Source organism: Oryx dammah, unplaced genomic scaffold (assembly GCF_014754425.2).
Source record: "Oryx dammah isolate SB20612 unplaced genomic scaffold, SCBI_Odam_1.1 HiC_scaffold_5, whole genome shotgun sequence".
NCBI classification, from domain to species: domain Eukaryota; kingdom Metazoa; phylum Chordata; class Mammalia; order Artiodactyla; family Bovidae; genus Oryx; species Oryx dammah.
Window position 1 is genome coordinate 60,261,353 of NW_024070189.1, and position 25,714 is coordinate 60,287,066.

Genomic DNA, 25,714 nt, shown 5'->3' on the forward strand with positions numbered 1-25,714 from the left:
CTACATAATAGCTAAGATAATTCTCTAACTAATCCCTCCACTAATCTCCTAACCATCTTTTTGCTTTTTCTGTCCTCCCATCCTTTCTTCCAGGTCAGTATGTATAAAAGATAGCTGCTGTTCTTCTTTGCTCACATTGCCTAAGTTATGCCCATGTTTTTTGGCTGTCCTAATCAGCTTTTTCTTGAATTAGTACAGTTGTACTCTCTGTTCATAATCACTATTTAAAAATTTCATCATTCCTTCCCCTGTCAGGCTCCCTTTTTCCTCCCTTCCTTTGGCTTGTGATCATAAAATCAGTACCCTCCAGAGCAATTCTGCACACCATACATCAAATCCAAACCATAATTTGTATTTTCAGGATGTGTGGTCAACCTTGATTACATGTACTATGTTTTGTGAGGGTTATCCATGGCTTCATCAGATGAAATGTTTTTGGCAGAGTCTACTGACACCTCTTCTTTCAGCCAGTGTAGCTTTTCTTATGCAGGAAAACAGCACTTCAAAGCCCCTGGAGTGGTGTGTACCCAGGTACCTGAGGTCTCCTCTTTCTATACTGGTGAGTCACTGGACATCATCCTCAACAATCAGCTGAAGTGTTGTGGAGTAGCGGATTGCAGATCTGGATTTAATGGCCCTTTGAATTTTCTAAGCTGACTTGAGTGAGAAAAGGGGTTGGAGAAGTAACCTTTGAACAAGGAAAGAGAGGAGACATGTCCTCTAATCTTTTTATGTTAAATTTTAAGAAGAAGAATAAATTCTTAGGCCTTTTAAAGCATTTCTCCTTTATTCTTTAAGTGTTTCCCTCCTCTTTCGCATGGCTTGCAGGTGGCTCATTGGGTAAAGAATCTGTCTGGAATGCAGGAGATGTGGTTTCAATCTCTAGTTGAGAAGATCCCCTGGAGGAGGGCATGGCAACCCACTCCAGTATTCTTGCCTGGAGAATCCCATGGACAGAGGAGCCTGGCTGGCTATAGTCCATGGGGTTCTCAAGAGTCGGACACGACTGAAGCAACTGAGCACGCATGCACCCCTCTTTGTCAGTTTTAAAAGTACTGTGTGCCCATGTGAAAACTGTGTAAAAATATAGTAAAATAAAAAAGAAAATAGCTACCTCATAGAGAAAAACCACTATTAACGTTTACCTCATTGCTTTCAATCTTTTAACCATGTGTATAGTTTTACAAAGTTGAGGTCATATTGTATATATAACTTTATATTCTATTATTTTAAATAAATATTAAAACTCTTAGTAAACAGTTCTTAATGGATGCTTTTATTCTAATAATTGAACTGTAATTTATATAAGTACTTCCTGATTGTTAGGCACTTATGGGTATATATATTTTGCTTTTACAGATGATGCTATCGTAAATTCCTGAGCACAAATTTTGCCTGTTAACAATTTTTTTTATTGAGGATTAGTACCAAATATTATAATTACTAGATTAAAGGGTTTAAATACTTTTAAGATTTTTGATATATATTGCCAAATTCCTTTCCAAGTAAAGTTCTAAGAATTTACATTTTCATGAGCAATCCATAGCTCATTTGGATAAATGATTTGTTATCACTTTAAAAAATTTGCTAATTAGATGGGTAAAATGTTTTATTTTATGTTAAAAGTAATTAATTATGATTTCATGTCCCTTAGCCATGCATATTTTCTCTAATGAATGATTGTGTCCTTTGTTCATTTAGCTACTGGAGTTTTAAGTTACACAGGTGCTCACCTGTTATTGTGTTTGTTTAATTGAAGTATATTTGATTTACAAGGTTGTGTTAGTTTTGGGTATATAACATCACTTGTTTTTAATAAACTATGGACTTGATATACTCCAAAGATTTGGATCCTAATCTCAACACTCTGGGAAAGGCATTTTAATATGCCTCATACTAAGGAGATAAAGTTGAGCATGTTTCAGATTTTTCATATCTTGGAGTAAGGCAAGACTTAGAGCACAGTAAATTGCTAGATAGCTGTTAGTATATGTATGTGTAATTTTTTTTAATATAGTAAAATATATATAACATTTACCATCTGAACCATTTTTGTGTACAATCCAGTGGCATTATGTTCACAACATTAAGTATGTTCACTATGCATTTCAGAATTTTTTTATCATTAAAAACAGAAGGTCTTTGCTCACTAAATAATGGTGGTGGTGGTTTAGTCTCTGAATTGTGTCTGACTCTTGTGACCCCCATGGACTAGTAGCCCACCAGGCTCCTCTGTCCATGGGATTTCCCAGGCAAGAATACTGGAGTGAGTTGCCATTTCATTCTCTAGGGGATCTTCCTGACCCAGGGATTGGGCCTGTGTCTTCTCTGTTGTAGGCGGATTCTTTACCACTGAACCACAGGGAAGTCGCCCATTAAACAATAACTCCCCCTTTTCTCCCTCTGGTAACCTTTAGTCTACTTTCTGTCTCTGTGAATTTCACTACTCTAGGTACTGCTTCATGTAAGTAGAATAATATAATTTTGGCCTTTTCTGTCTGGCTTATCTCACTTAGCATAATATCTTCAAGGTTCATCCATACTGTAGCATGCATTAGAATTTCATTTCTTTTTATGGCTGGATAATATTCCATTATGTGGATATACCACATTTTGTTTATGCATTAATCTGTTGATGGACATTTCGTTTGTTTCTACCTTTTAGCTACTGTGAATAATTTTGCTATGAACATTAATATAAAAATATCTGTTTAAATCCCTACTTTCAATTCTTTGGAGTATATACCAAAAAGTGGAATTGCTGGATCATACATTGTATGTTCAATTTTTTTGTAGAACCACCATACCATTATCCATAGCGGCTACATCATTTGACATTTCCCGCAACAATGTACATGGTTCCAACTTCTTCATATCCTTGCTGACACTTGTTATTTTCTGTTTTTTTGTTTGCTTATAGCTATCCTAATAAGTACAAAGTAGTATCTCTGTGGTTTTGATTTGCATTTCTGTTCAGTTCAGTTCAGTCGCTCAGTCGTGTCCGACTCTTTGCAACCCCATGAATCGCAGCACGCCAGGCCTCCCTGTCCATCACGAACTCCCGGAGTTCACTCAGACTCACGTCCATCCAGTCAGGGATGCCATCCAGCCATCTCATCCTCTGTCGTCCCCTTCTCCTCCTGCCCCCAATCCCTCCCAGCATCAGAGTCTTTTCCAATGAGTCAACCCTTCACATGAGGTGGCCAAAGTACTGGAGTTTCAGCTTTAGCATCATTCCTTCCAAAGAAATCCCAGGGCTGATCTCCTTCAGGATGGACTGGTTGGATCTCCTTGCAGTCCAAGGGACTCTCAAGAGTCTTCTCCAACACCACAGTTCAAAAGCATCAATTCTTCGGCGCTCAGCCTTCTTCACAGTCCAACTCTCACATCCCTACATGACCACAGGAAAAACCATAGCCTTGACTAGGTGGACCTTAGTCGGCAAAGTAATGTCTCTGCTTTTCAATATGCTATCTAGGTTGGTCATAACTTTTCTTCCAAGGAGTAAGCGTCTTTTAATTTCATGGCTGCAGTCACCATCTGCAGTGATTTTGGAGCCCCCCAAAATAAAGTCTGACACTGTTTCCACTGTTTCCCCATCTACTTCCCATGAAGTGATGGGACCGGATGCCATGATCTTCGTTTTCTGAATGTTGAGCTTTAAACCAACTTTTTCACTCTCATCTTTTACTTTCATCAAGAGACTTTTTAGTTCCTCTTCACTTTCTGCCATAAGGGTGGTATCATCTGCATATCTGAAGTTATTGATATTTCTCCCAGCAATCTTGATTCCAACTTGTGCTTCTTCCAGCCCAGCGTTTCTCATGATGTACTCTGCATATAAGTTAAATAAGCAAGGTGACAATATACAGCCTTGACGTACTCCTTTTCCTATTTGGAACCAGTCTGTTGTTCCATGTCCAGTTCTAACTGTTGCTTACTGACCTGCATACAGATTTCTCAAGAGGCAGGTCAGGTGCTCTGCTATTCCCATCTCTTTCAGAATTTTCCACAGTTTCTTGTGATCCACACAGTCAAAGGCTTTCGCATAGTCAATAAAGCAGAAATAGATGTTTTCCTGGAACTCTCTTGCTTTTTCCATGATCCAGCAGATGTTGGCAATTTGATCTGTGGTTCCTCTGCCTTTTCTAAAACCAGCTTGAACATCAGGAAGTTCACATTATGACTAGTTATGTTGTGCATCTTTTCATATGGTAGTTGGTCATTTGCATATCTTCTTTCAATAAATGTCTATTCAAGTCCTATTTGTTTCTGTTGTTATTGTTGCTATCGTTATTATTGAGTTTTGGAAGTTCTTTATGTATCTTGAATATTAATCTCTTATCAGTTATGTGATTTGCAAAAATTTTCTCCTATAGGTTACCTTTTCAGTTTTTTAATAATCTTTGATGCACAAACGTTTTTAATTTTGATGAAGTCCAGTTTATCCTATTTTTCTTTTGTTGGTTGTGCTTTTATATAATATTCAAGGAATAATTGCCAAATCCAATGTCATAAAGCTTACCTCATCCTATTTTCTTCTAAGAGTTTTATAGTTTTAGCTCTTGCATTTAGGTCTTTGATTCATTCTGAGTTAATATTTTTATATTGTTATAAGGGAAGGGTCCTAGATAGTTTTTAATATTGTCAATATACTTTGTAGGACAATGGAAACTTGGTGGAAAGTGAAATGAAACATCTGGGCAGTCCCATTACTACAGTTTCAAAATTACATAAAAATCCAGAGCTAGCAGAAGATCAGGCAGAGGAGATATCAGATGAATTGATGGAGTTTTCACTGGAAGATCAAGAAAAGGCCAAGGTAAAATACTCTCTGATGGTATCTTTGTGTTTTTCAAGTTCCTTCACTCTTGAATAAATAAAATTGTGTCTCTAATATGTTGCAGCCACTGGACTATGTGGTAGGTCTGAAGAGATGAAGAAGATATGGTCTCTATACTCTAAGGGTTACCTGACTGATAGAGTGTCAAGTCATCATGGGAATATTACTGCTGGTGAGAAGGTTTGTTAGCAGTTTGAGTAAATCACCATCAGTGTAACCTGGTGTAAAAGATAGCTCCAGAATAATAGTAATAGATGAAATATGTTTAGGATGATGTTTCAAATATTTTAGAGTATATCTTTTTGTCTTTTATCCTCTCCATATCACTAAGAGGAATATATGAAGCCTGTGTTATTAGCAATATGCTGATATGTCAAAGATGCTTTCTGAGGCATTTAGATTTTCTGAGTCAACTTCCTTTCTTTGAAACAAATATGTGCAGGGGTTTGCTTCTTTTGGTGGGATTCAACATTCTCCTGTCAATGGTTGTTCAGCAGTGAGTTGCAATTTTGGAGTTCTTGCAGGAGAAGATGAGCGTACATCCTTCTACTCTGCCATCTTTTCATGTAGGCTGTTAAGAAAGTTCTAGGACCCACAACAGATTTCCCAACTTGAGGATCTGGCAAAGGGACTGAGAACCCCCAGGAAATTTGACTTTAGAGGCCAGTGGGATTTGATTACAGAACTTCCACAGGACTGGAAACAGACTCTTGGAGGGCACAGACAAAACCTTGTGTGTACCAGGACCCAGGAAAAAGGAGTAGTTTCTCCACAAGAGACTGAGCCAGACTTGCTGTGAGTGTCCAGGAGTCTCTGGCAGAGGTGTGGATCGACAGTGGCCTGCGGCATGGTTAGGGGCAATGAATACAACAGTGCAGGCATGAATCCTTTTGAAGGAGATCGCCATTATCTTCATTACCCCTACAATAGTTTGGTCTCAGGTCAAACAACAGGGAGAGAACACAGCCCCATCCATCAACAGAAAATTGGATTAAAGATTTACTGAGCATAGCCCCTGTAAAGAAGCTGAGCACTGAAGAATTGATGCTTTTGAACTATGGTATAGGAAAAAACTCTTAAAAGTCCCTTGGGCTGCAAGGAGATCAAACCAGTCAATTCTAAAGGAAATCAGTCCTGAATATTCATTGGAAGGACTGATACTGAAGCTGAGGCTCTAATACTTTGGCCACCTGATGTGAAGAAATGACTCACTGGAAAAGACCCTGATGCTAGGAAAGATTGAAGGTGGGAGGAAAAATGGAAGACAGAGGATGAGATGGTGGGATGGCATCACTGACTCGATGGACATGAATTTGAGTAAGCTCTGGGAATTGATGATGGACAGGGGAGCCTGGCGAGCCACAGTCCATGGGGTCGCAAAGGGTCAGACGCAACTGAACTGCACTGAGCATAGCCCGACCCTTCAGAACAAGACCCAGATTCCCCCACAGTCAGTCTCTCCCGTCAGTAAACTTCCACAGGCCTCTTGTCCTTATCCATCAGGGGTCATAAGAGTGAAAACCACAACCACAGAAAACTAACCAAATTGATCACATGGATCACAGCCTTGTCTAACTCAATGAAACTATGAGCCATGCCGTGTAGGGCAACCCAAGACAGACAGGTCATGGTGGAGAGTTCTGACAAAACAAGGGAATGGCAAACCACTTCAGTATTCTTGCCTTGAGAACCATGTTATCAGTATGAAAAAGCAAAAAGAGAGGACACTGAAAGATGAACTTCCCAGGTCAGTGGATGCCCAATATGCTACTGGAGAAGAGTGGAGAAAAACTCCAGAAAGAATGAAGAGATGGAGCCAAAGCGAAAACAACGTCCAGTTGTAGATGTGACTGATGATGGAAGCAAAGTCCAATGCTGTAAAGAACAATAATGCATAGGAACCTGGAATGTTAGATCCATGAATCAACAGAAATTGGAAGTAAGTGGTCAAACAGGAGATGGCAAGAGTGACATTTTAGGAATCAGTGAACCAAAATGGACCAGAATGGATGAATTTAATTCAGATGACCATTGTATCTACTACTGTGGGTAGAATCCCTTAGAAGAAATGGAGTAGCCCTCAGAGTCAACAAAGAAGTCTGAAATGCAGTACTTGGGTGCAATCTCAAAAATGACAGAATGATCTCTGTTCGTTTCCAAGGCAAACCATTCAGTATGACAGTAATCCAAGTCTATGCCCCAACCACTAATGCTGAAGAAGCTGAAGTTGAATGGTTCTGTGATGACCTACAAGACCTTCTGTGGGCAGGAATCCCTTAGAAGAAATGGAGTAGCTATCATAGTCAACAAAAGAGTCTGAAATGCAGTACTTGGATGCAATCTCAAAAACAACAGAATGATCTCTGTTCATTTCCAAGGGAAACCATTCAATATCACGATAATCCAAGTCTATGCCCTGACCAGTAACGCTGAAGAAGCTGAAGTTGAATGGTTCTATGAAGACCTACAAGACCTTTTAGAACTAACACCCGAAAAACATGTCCTTTTCATTACAGGGGACTGGAATGCAAAAGTAGGAAGTGAAAAAACACCTGGAGTAACAGGCAAATTTGGCCTTGGAATACAGAATGAAGCAGGGCAAAGGCTAATAGAGTTTTGCCAAGAGAACACACTGGTCATAGCAAACACCCTCTTCCAACAACACAAGAGAAGACTACACATGGACATCACCAGCTGACCAACGCTGAAATCAGATTGATTATATTCTTTGCAGCCAAAGATGGAGAAGCTCTATACAGTCAGCAAAAACAAGACTGGGAGCTGACTGTGGCTCAGATCATGAACTCCTTAATTGCCAAATTCAGAGTTAAATTGAAGAAAGTAGGGAAAACCACTTGACCATTCAGGTATGACCTAAATCAAATCCCTTATGATTATACAGTGGAAGTAAGAAATAGATTTAAGGAACTAGATCTGATAGACAGAGTGCCTGATGAACTATGGATGGAGGTTCATGACATTGTACAGGAGACAGGGATCAAGACCATTCCCAAGAAAAAGAAATGCAAAAAGGCAAAATGGCTGTCTGAGGAGGCCTTACAAATAGCTGTGAAAAGAAGAGAAGCAAAAAGCAAAAGAGAGAAGGAAAGATACAAGCATCAGAATGCAGAGTTCCAAAAAATAGCAAGGAGAGATAAGAAAGCCTTCTTCAGCGATCAGTGCAAAGAAATAGAGGAAAACAATAGAATGGGAAAGACTAGAGATCTCTTCAAGAAAATTAGAGATACCAAGGGAACATTTCATGCAAAGATGGACTCAATAAAGGACAGAAATGGTATGGATCTAACAGAAGCAGAAGATATTAAGAAGAGGTGGCAAGCATATACAGAAGAACTGTACAAAAAAGATCTTCATGACCCAGATAATCACGATGGTGTGATTACTAGAGCCAGACATCCTGGAATGTGAAGTCAAGTGGGCCTTAGGAAATATCACTACAAACAAAGCTAGTGGAGGTGATGGAATTCCAGTTGAGCTATTTCAAATCCTGAAAGATGATGCTGTGAAAGTGCTGCACTCAATATGGCAGCAAATTTGGAAAAGTCAGCAGTGGCCACAGGACTGGAAAAGGTCAGTTTTCATTCCAATCCCAAAGAAAGGCAATGCCAAAGAATGCTCAAACTACCACACAATTGCACTCATCTCACTCGCTAGTAAAGTAATGCTCAACATTCTCCAAGCCAGGCTTCAGCAATATATCAACTGTGAACTTCCAGATGTTCAAGCTGGTTTTGGAAAAGGCAGAGGAACCAGAGATCAAATTGCCAACATCTGCTGAATCATTGAAAATGTAAGTGAGTTCCAGAAAGCCATCTATTTCTGCTTTATTGACTATGCCAAAGCCTCTGATTGTGTGGATCACAATAAACTGGAAAATTCTGAAAGAGATGGGAGTACCAGAGCACCTGACCTGCCTCTTGAGAAACCTGCATGCAGGTCAGGAAGCAACAGTTAGAACTGGACATGGAACAACAGACTGGTTCCAAATAGGAAAAGGAGTAGATCAAGGCTGTATATTGTCACCCTGGTTATTTAACTTATATGCAGAGTACATCATGAGAAACGCTAGGCTGGAAGAAGCACAAGCTGGAATCAAGATTGCTGGGAGAAATATCAATAACCTCAGATATGCAGATGACACCACCCTTATGGCAGAAAGTGAAGGGGAACTAAAGAGCCTCTTGATGAAAGTGAAAAAGAAGAGTGAAAAAGTTGGCTTAAAACTCAACATTCAGAAAACTAAGATGGCATCCAATCTCATCACTTCATGGCAAATAGATGGGGAAACAGTGGAAACAGTGAGAGACTTTATTTTGGGGGCTCCAAAATCACAGCAGATGGTGACTACAGTCATGAAATTAAAAGACGTTTACTCTTTGGAAGGAAAGTTATGACCAACCTAGACAGCATATTAAAAAGCAGAGACATTATTTGTCAACAAAGGTCCATCTAGTCAAGGCTGTCGTTTTTCCAGTAGTCATGTCTGGATGTGAGAGTTGGACTATAAAGAAAGCTGAGTGCTGAAGAATTGATGCTTTTGAACTGTGGTGTTGGAGAAGACTCTTGAGAGTCCCTTGGACTGCAAGGAGATCCAACCAGTCCATCCTAAAGGAGATCAGTCCTGGGTGTTCATTGAAAGGACTGATGTTGAAGCTGAAACTCCAATACTTTTGCCACCTGATGTGAGGAACTGACTTATTTGAAAAGACCTTGATGTGGGGAAAGATTGAGGGCTGGAGGAGAAGGGGATGACAGAGGATGAGATGGTTGGATGGCACCAGCGACTCAATGGACAGGAGTTTGGGTAAACTCCGGGAGTTGGTGATGGACAGGGAGGCCTGGTGTGCTGCAATTCATGGGGTTGCAAAGAGTTGGACACAACTGAGCAACTGAACTGAACTGAACTGAACTGAACTATGGTGTCTCCTGCTGAAGATACCTGGGAGGTAAAAATCATACAAAGGGGAATTCCCTGGCAGTCTAATGGTTAGGACTCTATGTTCTCACTGCCAAAGGCAGTGTTAAATACCTGGTAGGGAAAATAAGATCCCAGAATCCTTGTGGCATGGCTCGGAAAAAAAAAAAAAGTTGCAGCTTGAAAGAAAAAAAAAAGAAATCTTACTACTAGGGACTTAGAAAAATGATCGTTGCTTGTTCAGCAGACTTGGTAAGCTGAATATACAGAGTTTGAATGAACTAAAGTGTTAAGAAAGATGGTTAAGCAATTATCTAAAGTGATGCTGTTCAGTATAACTTTCAGAGATGATGGAAATATTTAATATTTGATACAATATCCACTAGCTACTAGCCACATGAGGCATTGAGAACTTAAAATGTGGGTCGTGCCACTGGGAGTTGGTGATGGACAGGGAGGCCTGGTGTGCTGTGATTCATGGGGTTGCAAAGAGTCGGCCACGACTGAGCAACTGAACTGAACTGAACTGAACTGAGTGCCACTGAGGAACTGAATTTTTTTTCTTAGTTTTAATTCATTCACATAGCCATGTGTGGTTTGTGTTTCTATAATGAGTAGCACAGATCTAGAACTCTACATTAAGTATGGTCCCTGGAGCAGGAGCCCAAGTATCAGGTAGGAACTTCTTAGCCATACAGATATCTGGGCCCCACCCCAGACCTGCAAATATATGGGCCCCACCCCAGATCCTAAAAGATGATACTGTGAAAGTGCTGCACTCAGTATGCCAGCAAATTTGGAAAACACAGCAGTAGCCACAGGACCGGAAAAGGTCAGTTTTCATTCCAGTCTCAAAGAATGTTCAAACTATTGCACAGTTGCACTCATCTCACACACTAAGAAAGTAATGCTCAAAATTCTCCAAGCTAGGCTTCAGCAGTACGTGAACCGAGAACTTCCAGATGTTCAAGCTGGGTTTAGAAGAGGCAGATAAACCATAGATCAAATGGCCAACATCCATTGGATCATAGAAAAAGCAAGACAATTCCCGAAAAATAGCTACTTCTGCTTCATTGACTATGATAAAGCCTTATCGACTGTGTGGATAGCAACAAACTGGAAAATTCTTCAAGAGATGGTTGTACCAGACCACTGACCACCTTACCCGCCTCCTGAGAAATCTGTGTGCAGGTCAAGAAGCAGCAGTTAGAACCGGACATGAAACAACAGACTGCTTCCAAATTGAGAAAGGAGTACATCAAAGCTGTATATTGTCACCCTGCTTATTTAACTTATATGCAGAGTACATTGTGTGAAATAACTAGGCTGGATGAAGCAGAAGCTGGCATCCAGTCCCATCACTTCATGGCAAATAGATGGAAAAACATTGGAAACAGTGAGAATTTAGTTTCTTGGGCTCCAAAATCACTGCAGTTGGTGGCTGCAGCCATGAAATTAAAAGACACTTGCTCCTTGGAAGAAAAGCTGTGACAAACTTAGATGGCATATTAAAAAGCAGAGACATTACTTTGCTGACAAAGATCTGTCTAATCAAAGCTATGGTTTTTCCGGTAGTCCTGGATGGATGCGAGAGTTGGATCATAAAGAAAGCTGAGCGCCGAAGAATTGATGTTTTTGAACTGTGGTGTTGGAGAAGACTCTTCAGAGTCCTTTGGATTTCAAGGAGATCAAACCAGTCAATCCTAAAGGAAATCAGTCCTGAAGATTCATTGTAAGGGCTGATGCTGAAGCTGAAGCTCTATTACTTGGCCACCTGATGTAAAGAACTGACTCATTGGAAAAGACCTTGATGCTGGGAAAGATTGAAGGCAGGAGAAGGGGAAGGCACAGAATGAGGTGGTTGGATGACATCATTGACTGGATGGACATGAGTTTGAGCAAGCTCTGGGAATTGTTGATGGACAGGGAAGCCTGGCATGCTGCGGTCCATGGGGTCACAAAGAGCCAGACATGAGAGAAACTGAACTGAACTGACCCTAGATCTGAATCAGAATCTTTGTGAGTGGGGCCCAGCAATCTAGTTCAATAGTTCCTCCAGGTGATTTTGATGGACACTTAAGTCTGGGAGCCACTGCAATATAAATTGAAGTTAAAAAATGCATTTTTAAATTTTATTTTTTAAAAATTAATTAATTTTATTTGGAAGATAATTACTTTACAGTATTATGGTTTTTACCTTATGTCAACATGGATCAGCCATGGATGCACATATGTCCCTCCATCCTGAACCACCCCCAAACCCCCACTAAATTAAATTCTGTTTTCTTTCAATTTCCTTGGTTTGTGGGAAAACAACAGAACCAAGATAACAATCCAAAAGGGGCAGACTGGGTATTGGGAGAATTGACAGTGACCTTCCTAAAGAAAACATTTTTGAGGACTTGCTGATTATGGAGAGTAGATCTGTGGAAAAAGCAAGTTAAGGATAGTTAGCATTGGGAAAATGCTACTAGGCCTTTTGGAAAAAAACAAAAAAGCCCATTGTGAAATGAACCTTAGTGTTGCTCTTGAAATACAAGTTAGTCTTCATATTTGTAAAATGTTGGCATTAATACAGACAAGTCTCAATAGTTATTAACATAATAAAGTTGAATTTAATGTTGATTAAAAAGAAAATTCTTTTGTTTTCAATTTTATTGTTTTAAATTTTTCTGAAGTGTTTAAACTGCTTTTATGAAATTATAAGTACAATAACAGTGAACAAAATTGAATCTTTCTTTGCTGATTGATGATCTTTCACAGTCTTAGAAACATTGTGCATTTTGAATTGTATGATATAAACATTATATGACAGTGAATTTAAAATAGACTCACCCCAGTAAACACTCTGGAATTTTGTTTGTTTACTTGGAAGAATAACATGTGGCTGTTAGGTATTTATTTTGTTGGTCTTTAAGAAATATTAAATCTCTTTATTGGCTTGTTTTCTTGGATTATGACTTTTATAAAGTAATTTTTTATTGAGAGCCTACTGTTTAAGACTGCATTGCAGTAGATTTTAGGTTAGAAAACGTGTAGGGATTTTCTGTTACTGGTTTATCTCTTTGATGCTAAATGGAATGGGATACGTTATAAAGCAAGTACATTGGTATAACCTTTGTGATTTTTGATTCATTTCTTAAAAAAAAAAAAACCCTGTTGACACCTGTTAAGGGTCAGGCACTGTGATACAATAGTGAACAAAACAGACTAGGTTTATGCCCTCTTGGGGTTTATATTCCTGACATAAAGACACGAAAACCCAAAACCAAAAAACATGTTCATCAACTTACTAGATGAACTTAGTTCGAGTTCTTGGTTACAAATAACAGAAATAGATTCTAGTTACCTCAGGCAGAAAAAAGATTTTTCTGGAAGATACTGAGGAACTTGGAAAATTACCAGGAAGTTTGGAAAATAAGATGAGGCCCAGCCAAAGTGCTACTATAGGAACGTTGTGCTCTGGATGCCACCACTTGCTGGCTAAATGCTCAGTGCCACTATTACTGGCCCCCTGCCACAGAACATAACCCACCTTGCTGTTGGACTCTTGATCAGGGACATTGCTGCCACCCACTATATTGTCCATTGTGATGCAGCATAAAAACATCTTAACCAATGCGGTGCTTTTGTATTGTTCCTCAAGGTTCAAAATCCAGTCAAGAATATGAAGTTGACTATAAGAGAACGGAAAAGGGATTATCTGTCCCCTTTTGTCTTCTTATCAGGAGGCAAGGCTGTGTTCTGTCTAATTTGAGATTTTACTAAAACAGGATGCTTAGTAGCCAAATTGCAAATGACTGTGATAGAGACAAAATAATTTAACTATTGCAAATTGTCTAAGTGTAATGTAGGAAACAAAATGGGGACCAATATAGCATCTTGACAGAAGATGCTATTACCTCCTTTAAATGGAGGTAATTAGGAAAGGCCTCCTCAAGCAGGAGATATTTAGTTGAGAACAGATTCATGAACTGTCCCAGTTTGCCTGGAACTGAGGAAGTTCTCAGGACATGGGACTTTCATTCTAAAAGTGAGAAAGTCCTGGATGAATTAGGATGAGTTGATAAGGAACTATCAACTCCTTCCAATCCCAAAGAGAAGCAATGCCAAAGAATGTTCAAACTCCTGCACAGTTGTACTCATCTCACACACTAGCAAAGTAATGTTCAAAATTCTCCAAGCTAGGCTTCAACAGTACATGAACCAAGAACTTAAAGATGTTCAAGCTAGATTTAGAAAAAGAAAGAGGAACCAGAGATCCAATGGCCAACATCCATTGGATCACAGAAAAAGCAAGAGAATTCCAGAAAAACATCTGCTTCATTGACTATGATAAAGCTTTTGACTGTGTGGATCACAATAAACTGTGGAAAATTCTGAAAGAGATGGGAATACCGAACCACCTTACCTGCCTCCTGAGAAATCTATATTCAGGTCAAGAAGCAATAGTTAGAACTGGACATGGAACAACAGACTGGTTCCAAATAGGAAAAGGAGTACATCAAGGCTGTATATTGTCATTCTGCTTATTTAACTTATATGCCGAGTACATCATGTGAAATGCCAGACTGGATGAAGCACAAGCTGGAATCAAGATTGGGGGAGAAATATCAATAACCTCAGATATGCAGATGACACCACTCTAATGCAGAAAGCAAAGAGGAATTAAAGAGCCTCTTGATGAAAGTGAAAGAGGAGAGTGAAAAAGCTGGCTTAAAACTCAACATTCAAAAAATGAAGATCATGGCATGCAGTCCCATCACTTCATGGCAAATAGATGGGGAAACAGTGAGAGACTTTATTTTCTTGGGCTCCAAAATCACAGCAGATGGTGACTATAGTCATGAAATTAAAAGATGCTTGGTCCTTGGAAGAAAAGCTATGACCAACCAAGACAGCATATTAAAAAACAGAGACATTACTTTGCCAATAAAGATCTGTCTAGTCAAAGCTATGATTTTTCCAATAGTCATGTCTGGGTGTGAGAGTTGGACCATAGAGCACTGAAGAATGGATGCTTTTGAACTGTGGTGTTGGAGAAGACCCTTGAGAGTCCCTTGGACATCAAGGAGATCAAACCAGTCAATCCTAAAGGAAATCAGTCCTGAATATTCATTGGAAGGACTGATGCTGACGCTGAAGCTCCAATACTTTGGCCACCTGATGTGAAGAACTGACTCATTGGAGAAGACCTTGATGCTGGGAAAGATTGAAAGCAGGAGGAGAAGGGGATGACAGAGGATGAGATGGTTGGATGGCATCACCAACTCAATGGACATAAGTTTGAGCAAGCTTTGGGAGTTAGTGATGGACAGGGAAACCTGGTGTGCCGCAGTTCATTGAGTTGCAAGTTCAGACATGACTGAGTGACTGAACTGAACTGATAAGGAACTGTACATGACAGGAGTTGATAAGGAACCATACATAGCTAGATTGTTCCATGACAAAGGAATATTGTTAAGTGCCAGAGTCCCAAAGTGAAAAGATCCTGGTGTGTTCAAGGAGCTGAGAAACCAGTGTGAGTGAGGGAAAAAGTTCCCTGGGTAGGAAAGGAGAGGTAGGTAGGAGACAAATCATGCAGAGCCTCTAGGCTATGGCAAGTTTTTCAATTTTATTCTAAATAAATGAAGTGGGAAGTTATTGAAGGGTTTTAAGTAGGACACTAGTATAATCTGATTTATAAAGACCACACTTGTTGCTGGAAGAGGAATGGATAAGAGTTGAGGGAGGGGAGAGGAAGGAGTTGGAAGCAGGTAAGAGTAGGAAGCAATTGCAACAATCCCAGGGAGATTGTTGGTAGCCTGAACTAAGGTGGTGGCTGTGGGACAGAGAGAAGTGGATGAATTCAAAATACATTTTGGATATAGAATCAACAGGACCTGGTGGGTTGGATATAGGCTATGAAGGAAGGATGGGTCAAGGATGACTCTAGATATGTGAAGTTTGAAGTGTCTAGTTTCAAAGAAAACAGAAGCAAGCAGTACAAAACTACCTTTTCTCGCCAAATATAGCAACCCATCTTCTCTGGTATTCATATGATCTGCCATTCCTCTAGTTACATGAAACAAAATGTCCTTGCTCAGATCTAAACTCAGCCCTTTCACCCATTTACACTGCACCCTTTGCATTCGTTCATTCAATAATCCTGGGGTTACAGTAGTGAACACAGCACAAGTCCCTGCTCTCGTGTAGCTTACATTCTAGTCAAGAGGTAATAAACAAATCCCAAATATATTTATAATTGGCTGATAGTAAAAATACTATGGTAAAAAAAAAGTGGGGTGAGAAGAATGGAGAGTGCTTGGATTACAATGTGGTAGAATGGGAGTTTATATATATATATATATATATATATATATATAATCTTTGGCTGCACTGCATGGCATGTGGAACTTTCTTAACTAAGAGTTGAACCTGTGCCCCTTGCAGTGGAAGCACGGAGTCTTGACCGCTGTACCACCAGGGAAGTCTGGGAGTTGATCTTTTTGGTAGGTTGCATAGGTTAGAGAATATCTCTCTGAGAGTGAGCAGACTTCTGAAGCAGCAATGGAGCCAAGCAGCAACTATCAGGAGGAATGAGCTCTTCCAGGCAGAAGGAAAAGAAAGTGAGTGCCTCTGAGATGGCAGAATGCCTGGCATATTCTTGGAAGAGCAAGAAAGCTGGAGCAGTGAGCACATGCAGAGTGGTAGATAAGGGCAGAAGGCAGGTACCTGGACAGATCATATAGGGCCTTATGGTATTGTAAAGACTTTGCAAAACCTCTGAGTCAGATGGAAGCATCTCTTCTTGTTTGCTCCTACAGTACTACTCTCTCTTCCTCTCTCCTATATTATCTATTTTCCTCTTTCTCTTAGATTGATAGTTATCAATTTTTTTTTTGTATAAGGATTCCTTTACAATCGTAATTATTGAGAACCCCTTGCTTGTACCTGATCTTACAGGAAAAGCATCCTGACTTTCTCTATTGAGTATAATGTTAGCTGTAAGTTTCTCGAGATGTCCCTTACCAGGTGAGGAAGTTTCCTTCTTTTCCCTAGTTCACTGAGATATTTTAGCAGGAACAAGTACTAGATTTTGTCATGTGCTTCCTCTGTATCTACTGAGATGATCATATGAGTTCTTTTTCTAACCTACTAATACTGTGAATTACATTTATTGATCTTTGTTAAAACAACCTTGCATTCCTTTGATTAGTCAGTCATGATATATTATTCTTTTTATGTACTGTTGGATTTAATTTACTAAAATTTTGTTGAGAATTTTAACATCCATGTTTGTGAGCAATATTGATCTTCATTGTTTTGTTTTCCTTATAATGTCTTTGGTATTGGTATCAGTGAAATGTCATCAATTGGAAAGAAATCTCTCTTTTTCAGTTTTCTGAAAGAGTTTGTATAGGATTGGTTTTCATTTTTTAAAATGTTAGGCAGAATTCACCTGTGATGGTGTCTGGACCTGAGTTTTTCTTTGAGAAGTTTTTTTTTTTTTTTTAAGTTATTGTATTGTATTTTTTGGCCATGCCATATGGCTTGCAGGATCTTAGTTTCCCAACTAGGGATTGAACCTGCATCCCCTGCATTGGAAAGTGGATTCTTCACCACTGGACCACCAGGAAAGCCCCTCTCTATTGTTTTTCTATTCTCTACTTCATTGAATTTTGCTCTAATCCATTATTTCCTTCCTCCTGCTTGGATTTAGTTATTTCTAGGTCATTGACTTGAATTCTTTCTCCTTTTTTTATAGGTACTTAGAGCTACAAATTTCATCTAATCACTGGTTTAGCTGAATTTTTACCCAGGTTTTTGTATGTTATATCTTCATTCTTGTTCATCTCAAAATATTTTCTGATTTCTTTCATGATCATTGTTGACCCATTGGTTATTTAGGAGTGTGTTAATTTCTACATTTGTGAATTGTCCAGATTTTTTTCTGTTATAAATTTCTAATTTTCTATTGTGTTCAAAGAACATACTTTATATCACTTCAATTCTTAAAATTTATTGTTTCTTTTTTTAATATCCTAGTATATAGTCTATCCTGGAGACTGTTCCATGTTTATTTGAGTAGAATGTGTATTTGAGAATACTGTTGTTGGGTACAGTATTCTATAGTTGTCTATTATATCTAGTTGGTTTATAGTATTACTTCAGTTTTCTTTTTTTTAATATTTATTTATTTTTGGTGGTGCTAGTCTTCATTGTACTGTGTGGGCTTCTCCTTGTGGTGGCTTGTGTTGTAGAGTACAGGCTCTAGGGTTCTTGGACTTCAGTAGTTGTGGTGCATGGACTTGGCTGCTCTATGGCATGTGAAATCTTCCCTAAGATTTGCAGGTTTGTGAGATCAAGCCTGCATCCACTGCACTGGCAGGCAGATTCTTAACCACTGGACAACCAGGGAAGTCCAGTATTGCTTCAGTTTTTTGAGCTTTCTAAAAATGAAAGTGAAGTCGCGCAGTCATGTCCGACTCTTTGCAAAACCGTGGACTGTAGCCCACAAGGCTCCTCCATCCATTGGATTCTCCAGGCAAGAATACTGGAGTGGGTTGCCATTTCCTTCTCCAGGGGATCTTCCTGACCCAGGGATCAAACCCAGGTCTCCTGCATTGCAGGCATACACTTTAATCTCTGAGCCACCAGGGAAGCTGGAACCATCCTAAATTCTGCCATCACTGGTTTTGCCGTTCTCACCAGAGCATTTGTTGCTCCTGCAGCCTAGAACACTTCCCCTGGGTGAACATGATTTTCTCCCTCATTTCAGTCTCAGATCTCCACATTTGTCAGAAAGCCTTTCCCGACAAGTTTCTAACCCCAGTATTTTTCCTATCTTTTATCTTTTCTTTTTCACTTATGGAGCTTATCACTTTATGAAAGTACAGATTATATTTATTTGTCTCTTCCACCCTCTTATTCACTGCTATGTCACCTGATATGTACTTGAAAATTGTCTAACAGGTATGTAAATATGGAAGTCTGGAAGTAAGAACAGAGGTCTTGAGATAGAAATTTGAGGATCATCATCATAGATGGAAAATCTAAATTCATGAGTAGGAAAAAATCACCTAGAAAAAAGGCCAGGTCCTAGCCCTGAATCCAACATTTATTAGAGGTTTGATAGGTGGGGAAACTTGACAAAGAAGACAGGAGTCGGAGAGTTAGAAGAATCACAGTGTTTTCAGTAAATGGTTGCCTATACAAGGACTAAACTCAGAAACTAGGTAGTGCCACTGAAGCTAAAGAAGAAGGAAGTAGCCAAGTCAGTGGAAGCCACTGTGTGATTCAGGATGATACAGGGCTAAAGAAATGACTGATATTACAAGAAGATTGTTGATAACCTTGATAAGAGCAGTAGAGTGGTACAGACAGAAGCCAAGTCTATGTGTGTTAAAGAGCATATAAGCTATGAGGAAATGGTGATGCCTCTTCAGTTTATGAAATAATTATCCAGTTTAAAAATCTGTAGATAGAATTGAGCTTTTTTCTTTCTGGTCTTTTCAGTGCTTAAAAATTCCTAGATTTGGAAAGTGTTCATTAATTCCTTAAACAATGAAAGCCATTAGTTGGTAGATCTAAGACAGCTGGTCCTGGGATCTACCCTCACCAGCTTCTGGACACTGGGAAACTCCTGACTAGCTAGACAAAGCTAAAGTATCATTATTGTCCCTCTATGACTTAGCACATATACTCTTTGCAGTCAGTTGCCATTTGTTTTTATGGTAAATGTATTGGAAATAACCTATCAAAGCACTAGTGGCTGTTTCTGTTTGTTGAAATAGTTTTCTGTGAACATTTATTTCTGGCTTCTTGTCCTTGGACTATATGAAATCCAAAGAGATGTTTATCACCCTCATTATCGCCATCATAATAGCTACCAAAAACCTAAAGCTTCAGTGCAACAGAATAGAGATTTGAGAAATAGACCTATGCATGTATGGTCAATTGATAATAGATGAAGATACAAAAGCAATTAAATGCAGAAAACATAGTCTTTTCAACAAATTGTGCTGGAGCAATGGAAAGTCCATGTGAAAAACAAAAACTTCAATCTATACTTCATATCTGGAGAAGGAAATGGCAACCCACTCCAGTATTCTTGCCTGGAGAATCCCAGGGCCGGGGGAGCCTGGTGGGCTGCTGTCTATGGGGTCGCACAGAGTCGGACACTGAAGTGACTTAGCAGCAGCAGCAGCATACTTCATATCATATATATAACTTTACACAAAATGAATCATGGGCCTAAACGTAAGAGTGTAGAACAGCTGAAGAAAAAAACAGAAGAATGCTTGTGACCCTATGTTAGGCAAAGATTTCTTAGATGTAATAAATGGATACATTTCACTTAGTAGACAGTTAATTCAAACTCTTTAAAATAAACTCTTTGCTTAATAATTACAGTGTGTTCTAGAGAGGCTCCTTTGGTTAAAGAAACAAAGATTGACTAAGGCCAGCAAATTTGAAATTCTGATCTAGCTTTCTCCTGCATTCTTCTCAGGGCAAAACTGAAGTAATACGAAGGGAAGTCATTCATGGAGGCTGGGTAGCCTGCTTCTCAGTTCTTTACCACATCTCCTCTACCACTATACCTTTGGTTCATCCATCCATTCATCATTGGTGTCATGACCTTGACTGTATCTCTTGGCTCCTTCCTTTTAATAAAACTTTGGCTTCTGCTGCTGCCTAATTATTTTGACATTTTGCAAGTTCAACTCCCAGAGAGGGAACCTGATTGACCCAGATTATGTTTACATATTTTTGACCACTAAATAAGAGTATTCAGTCAGCAATATGGTCCAGTCACCAGTGGCTTGCAGTAGGATTGTGGAAACTATAGGGCGTTGACTGGCAGGGTTGCAAGGGAAAAAGTAGGTATAGAATGTTGGTATATAAAATGTGATCTGTACCTTTAACTGGTACCATGAACAATCAAGTTTTCTTTAGACAGGACCATGGGTGTGACAAATACTGTTGTGTAGATGTAGTTATTGTGTTGTACAGTAAATTACTGATGTTCTTACTTTCTTCTCCCAGAAACCATTGACTATCAATATGTTTTCCAATTTTGACTCTCTTATGGCCTAGCCTGCTTCTAAATCAATCCATGGCAGTTAGTGAGATAAGTATATAAAGAAGGAAAACAGAGGATAAGAATCCTGGATTAAAGTTGCTATCAGAGATCTTTTAATATATCCCCCTGCATCTGGGTATATAACACCCATATCATATCTTTCAAAGAGACAATTAGTCTATACTTCTGTACTTAGTCTATTCCTGGGTGAGCAGCTCCCATGATATTTAATCCATTTTTTTCTTCCTGATAGGCTTCATAGTATCAATCCTATAATGGTCATCCTGATTTTTTTTCAATTTATTTATTTTAATTGGAGGCTAATTACTTTACAATATTGTAGTGGTTTTGCCATACATTGACATGAATCAGCCATGGGTGTACATATGTTCCCCATCCTGAACCCTTCTCTGAACCTCCCACCCCATCCCATCCCTCTGAGTCATCCCAGTGCACCAGCCCTGGGCACCCTGTCTCATGCATCGAACCTGGACTGGCGATCTGTTTCACATATGATAATATACATATTTCAATGCTAATCTCTCAAATCATTCCACCCTCACCTCCCACAGAGTCCAAAAGACTGTTTTATACATCTGTGTCTCTTTTGCTGTCTTGCATATAGGGTTATCATTACCATCTTTCTAAATTCCACATATATGCATTAGTATACTGTGTTGGTGTTTTTCTTTCTGGCTTCCTTCACTCTGCATAATAGGCTCCCGTTTCATCCACCTCATTAGAACTGATTCAAATGTATTCTTTTTAATGGCTGAGTAATATTCCATTGTGTATATGTACCATAGCTTTCTTATCCATTCATCTGCTGATGGACATCTAGGTTGCTTCCATGTCCTGGCTATTATAAATAGTGCTGTGAAGAACATTGGGGTACACGTGTCTCTTTCAATTCTGGTTTCCTTGGTGTGTATGCCCAGTAGTGGGATTGCTGGGTCATATGGCAGTTCTAGTTCCAGTTTTTTAAGGAATCGCCACACTGTTCTCCATAGTGGCTGTACTAGTTGCATTCCCACCAACAGTGTAAGAGGGTTCCCTTTTCTCCACACTCTCTCTAGCATTTATCGTTAGTAGACTTTTGGATAGCAGCCATTCTGACAGGTGTGAAATGGTACCTCATTGTGGTTTTGATTTGCATTTCTCTGATAATGGGTGATGTTGAGTACCTTTTCATGTGTTTGTTAGCCATCTGTATGTCTTCTGTGGAGAAATGTCTGTTTAGTTCTTTGGCCCACTTTTTGATTAGGTCTTTTATTTTTCTGGAATTGAGCTGCAGGAGTTGCTTGTATATTTTTGAAATTAATTCTTTGTCAGTTGCTTCATTTGCTATTATTTTCTCCCATTCTGAAAGCTGTCTTTTCACCTTGCTTATAGTTTCCTTCATTGTGCAAAAGCTTTTAAGTTTAATTAGGTCCCATTTGTTTATTTTTGCTTTTATTTCCATTACTCTGGGAGGTGGGTCATAGAGGATCCTGCTGTGATTTATGTCAGAGAGGGTTTGGCCTATGTTTTCCTCTAGGAGTTTTATAGTTTCTGGTCTTACGTTTAGATCTTTTATCCATTCTGAGTTTGTTTTTTTTGTATGGTGTTAGAAAGTGTTCTAGTTTCATTCTTTTACAAGTGGTTGACTTTTACAAGTTTCACAAGTTGACTTTTACAAGTTTTCCCACCACCACTTATTAAAGAGATTGTCTTTTCTCCATTGTATATTCTTGCCTTTTTTGTCAAAGATAAGGTGTCCATAGGTGTGTGGATTTATCTCTGGGCTTTCTATTTTGTTCTGTTGATCTATATTTCTGTCTTTGTGCCAGTACCATACTGTCTTGATGACTGTAGCTTTGTAGTATAGTCTGAGGTCAGGCAGGTTGATTCCTCCAGTTCCATTCTTCTTTCTCAAGATTGATTTGGCTATTTGAGGTTTTTTGTATTTCCATACAAATTGTGAAATTATTTGTTCTAGTTCTGTGAAAAATACCATGTGGCTTGATAGGAATTGCATTGAATCTATAGATTGCTTTGGGTAGTATACTCTTTTTCACTATATTGATTCTCCCAATCCATGAACATGGTATATTTTTCCATCTGTTTGTGTCCTCTTTGACTTCTTTCATCAGTGTTTTATAGTTTTCTATATATAGGTCTTTTGTTTCTTTAGGTAGATATATTCCTAAGTATTTTATTCTTTTCATTGCAATGGTGAATGGAATTGTTTCCTTAATTTCTCTTTCTGTTTTCTCATTGTTAGTGTATAGGAATGCAAGGGATTTCTGTGTGTTAATTTTATATCCTGCAACTTTATTATATTCATTGATTAGCTCTAGTAATTTTCTGGTGGATCTTTAGGGTTTTCTATGTAAAGGATCATGTCATCTACAGACAGTGAGAGTTTCACTTCTTCTTTTCCAAATTGGATTCCTTTTATTTCTTCTGCTCTGATTGCTGTGGCCAAAACTTCCAAAACTATGTTGAATAGTAGTGGTGAGAGTGGGCACCCTTGTCTTGTTCCTGACTTTAGGGGAAATGCTTTCAATTTCTCACCATTGAGGGTAATGTTTACTGTGGGTTTGTCATATATAGCTTGTATTATGTTGAGGTATGTTCCTTCTATTCCTGCTTTCTGGAGAGTTTTTATCATAAATGGGTGTTGAATTTTGTCAAAGGCTTTCTCTGCATCTATTGAGATAATCATATGGTTTTTATCTTTCAATTTGTTAATGTGGTGTATTACATTGATTGATTTGCAGATATTGAAGAATCCTTGCATCCCTGGGATAAAGCCCACTTGGTCATGATGAATGATCTTTTTGGTATGTTGTTGGATTCTGTTTGCTAGACTTTTGTTAAGGATTTTTGCATCTATGTTCATCAGTGATATTGGCCTGTAGTTTTCTTTTTTTTGTGGCATCTTTGTCAGGTTTTGGTATTAGGGTGATGGTGGCCTCATAGAATGAGCTTGGAAGTTTACCTTCCTTTGCAATTTTCTGGAAGTTTGAGTAGGATAGGTGTTAGCTCTTCTCTAAATTTTTGGTAGAATTCAGCTGTAAAGCCATCTGGTCCTCATCCTGATATTAGATTCTATTATTTCCTTTTCCCTTGTATGCTGCTTATTTTGCTGTTTTTCTCCCCCCATTAACCTCTTTTAAGCCTGAATGATAGTTTTCCTCTATCACTCCACAGATTGAAAAAAAAACTTTTTTTTGTTTTCTTTTTTTCCCATGAAGGAAGTTCCAAAAGGCAAGCTTGAATTTGCCTACACAGGAAACTATTCACATAGCATTTACACTGTATTAGGTGTTATAAGCGGGCTTCCAAGGTAGCACAGTGGTTAAAAGTCCACCTGCCAGTGCAGGAGATGCAGGAGATGTGGGTTCGACCCTGGGCCAGGAAGATCCCCTGGAGGAGGGCATGGCAGCCCACTCCAGAGTTCCTGCCTGGAGAATCCATGGACAGAGGAGCCTGGCAGGCTACAGTCCACAGGGTTGCAAAGAGTCAGAAACGACTTAAGTGACTTAGCATGCATGCATGAGTGTGCGTGTGCATGCACACACATGCACACACACATAAGCAATCTGGAAATGATTTAAAATATACAAGAGGGAATTCCTTGGGTTAACCATTCTTCAGTTCAACTGCATGGGGCATAGGTTTGATCCCTGGTCAGGAAACTAAGATTTCACATGCTGTGCAGCATGGTCAATAAATAAATAAATAAAATAAATGTACAGAAGCATGTTCATAGAATATACTACATGATTTTAAATAAGGGACTTGAGCACCCCCAGATTTTGGTATCTGTGGGGGTCCTGGAACCAGCCTCTCACAGATAACCTCACAGTTGTCTCAAGGGACAACTATACACTCTTGCTTCTTAGTACTTTTCACCTAGGCTAACTTTTTTGGCTTGTTATCTTCAGCTTCGTTGGGATTCTTAAATCTTGATAATCAGCGTCTTAGGATCCCATAGAGAAGCTATCATATGACTAGAGGAATTAAGCTTGCATTTGCTTTTTTCTACAGGTATTGTCATATATGATGATCAGGTTGAGAATTTGGCTGGAGTTAAAACATCTTAGAGATGGAACATCATGGAGTCTGAGAAGAAGGTGTTAGTGAGGAAGGGAGGACAGGTTCCTTACCTGGGGCATTGTTTCTCAAACTTAAGTGTTTCTAGGAATCACCTGGGCATCTTGTTAGAGTGCAAATTTTAATTCATCAGGTTTGGGAAGAAGCCTAACATCTGGGATTCTGCATTTCTAACAACCTCCCAGGGGAGGTTCACAGTGCTGGCCTACAGACACACTTCAAGGAATAAGAACTATGGTGTTTCATGTTTCCAAACAGCCACCTCTGAACTGGAGCTCCCTGTATCGCTCTTCATCATTGCCAGACAGCTTGAACAGTCCAAGTCTGAAGCAAGTGGTAAAATTCAAGGACAGCACAATACCAGATAAAGTAAAAAAGAAGTATTGTTCAAACCACAAAGAGCTAGGAAAGGTAAGACTTTTTTTTTCTTTTTTTTTGTCAGAAACTTTTAAAAAAGACAGTCTCTCTAATCTTTATCTCATCTTCTCCACCTTTCTGGGTTGGGGGTTGCTTTCGCATAGCTTTTGGCCTTGTACTTTTACCTTTACCTCCTCTTTCCATTTTCCTTTTCTACATCTGCACCCATATATAAAATATTTAATAATAAATATGTTATATTATAATTTTGGAAATGATATCATTGTATTGTCTTCCCAACCACCTTTTTTAAGATCTGAGCGAATACAAGGGAACTCTGATTGAGAAGGACATTTATTACTGTTTATAGGCATTTGGACAGAAATAACATCATAGAGCACACTGGTTTGCT

The 25,714-nt window shown here is 39.0% G+C and overlaps 1 protein-coding gene across 1 annotated transcript in view; it reads left to right on the top strand.

Moving 5' to 3' along the window:
• Positions 1-25,714, top strand: part of CDC25C (cell division cycle 25C) — a 37,920-nt gene that overhangs the window by 5,064 nt on the left and 7,142 nt on the right. The window contains exons 7-8 of the mRNA XM_040240001.1: positions 4,664-4,822; positions 25,204-25,356. Coding sequence (XP_040095935.1) covers positions 4,664-4,822; positions 25,204-25,356 — 312 coding nt within the window. The remainder of the gene's footprint in view (positions 1-4,663; positions 4,823-25,203; positions 25,357-25,714) is intronic.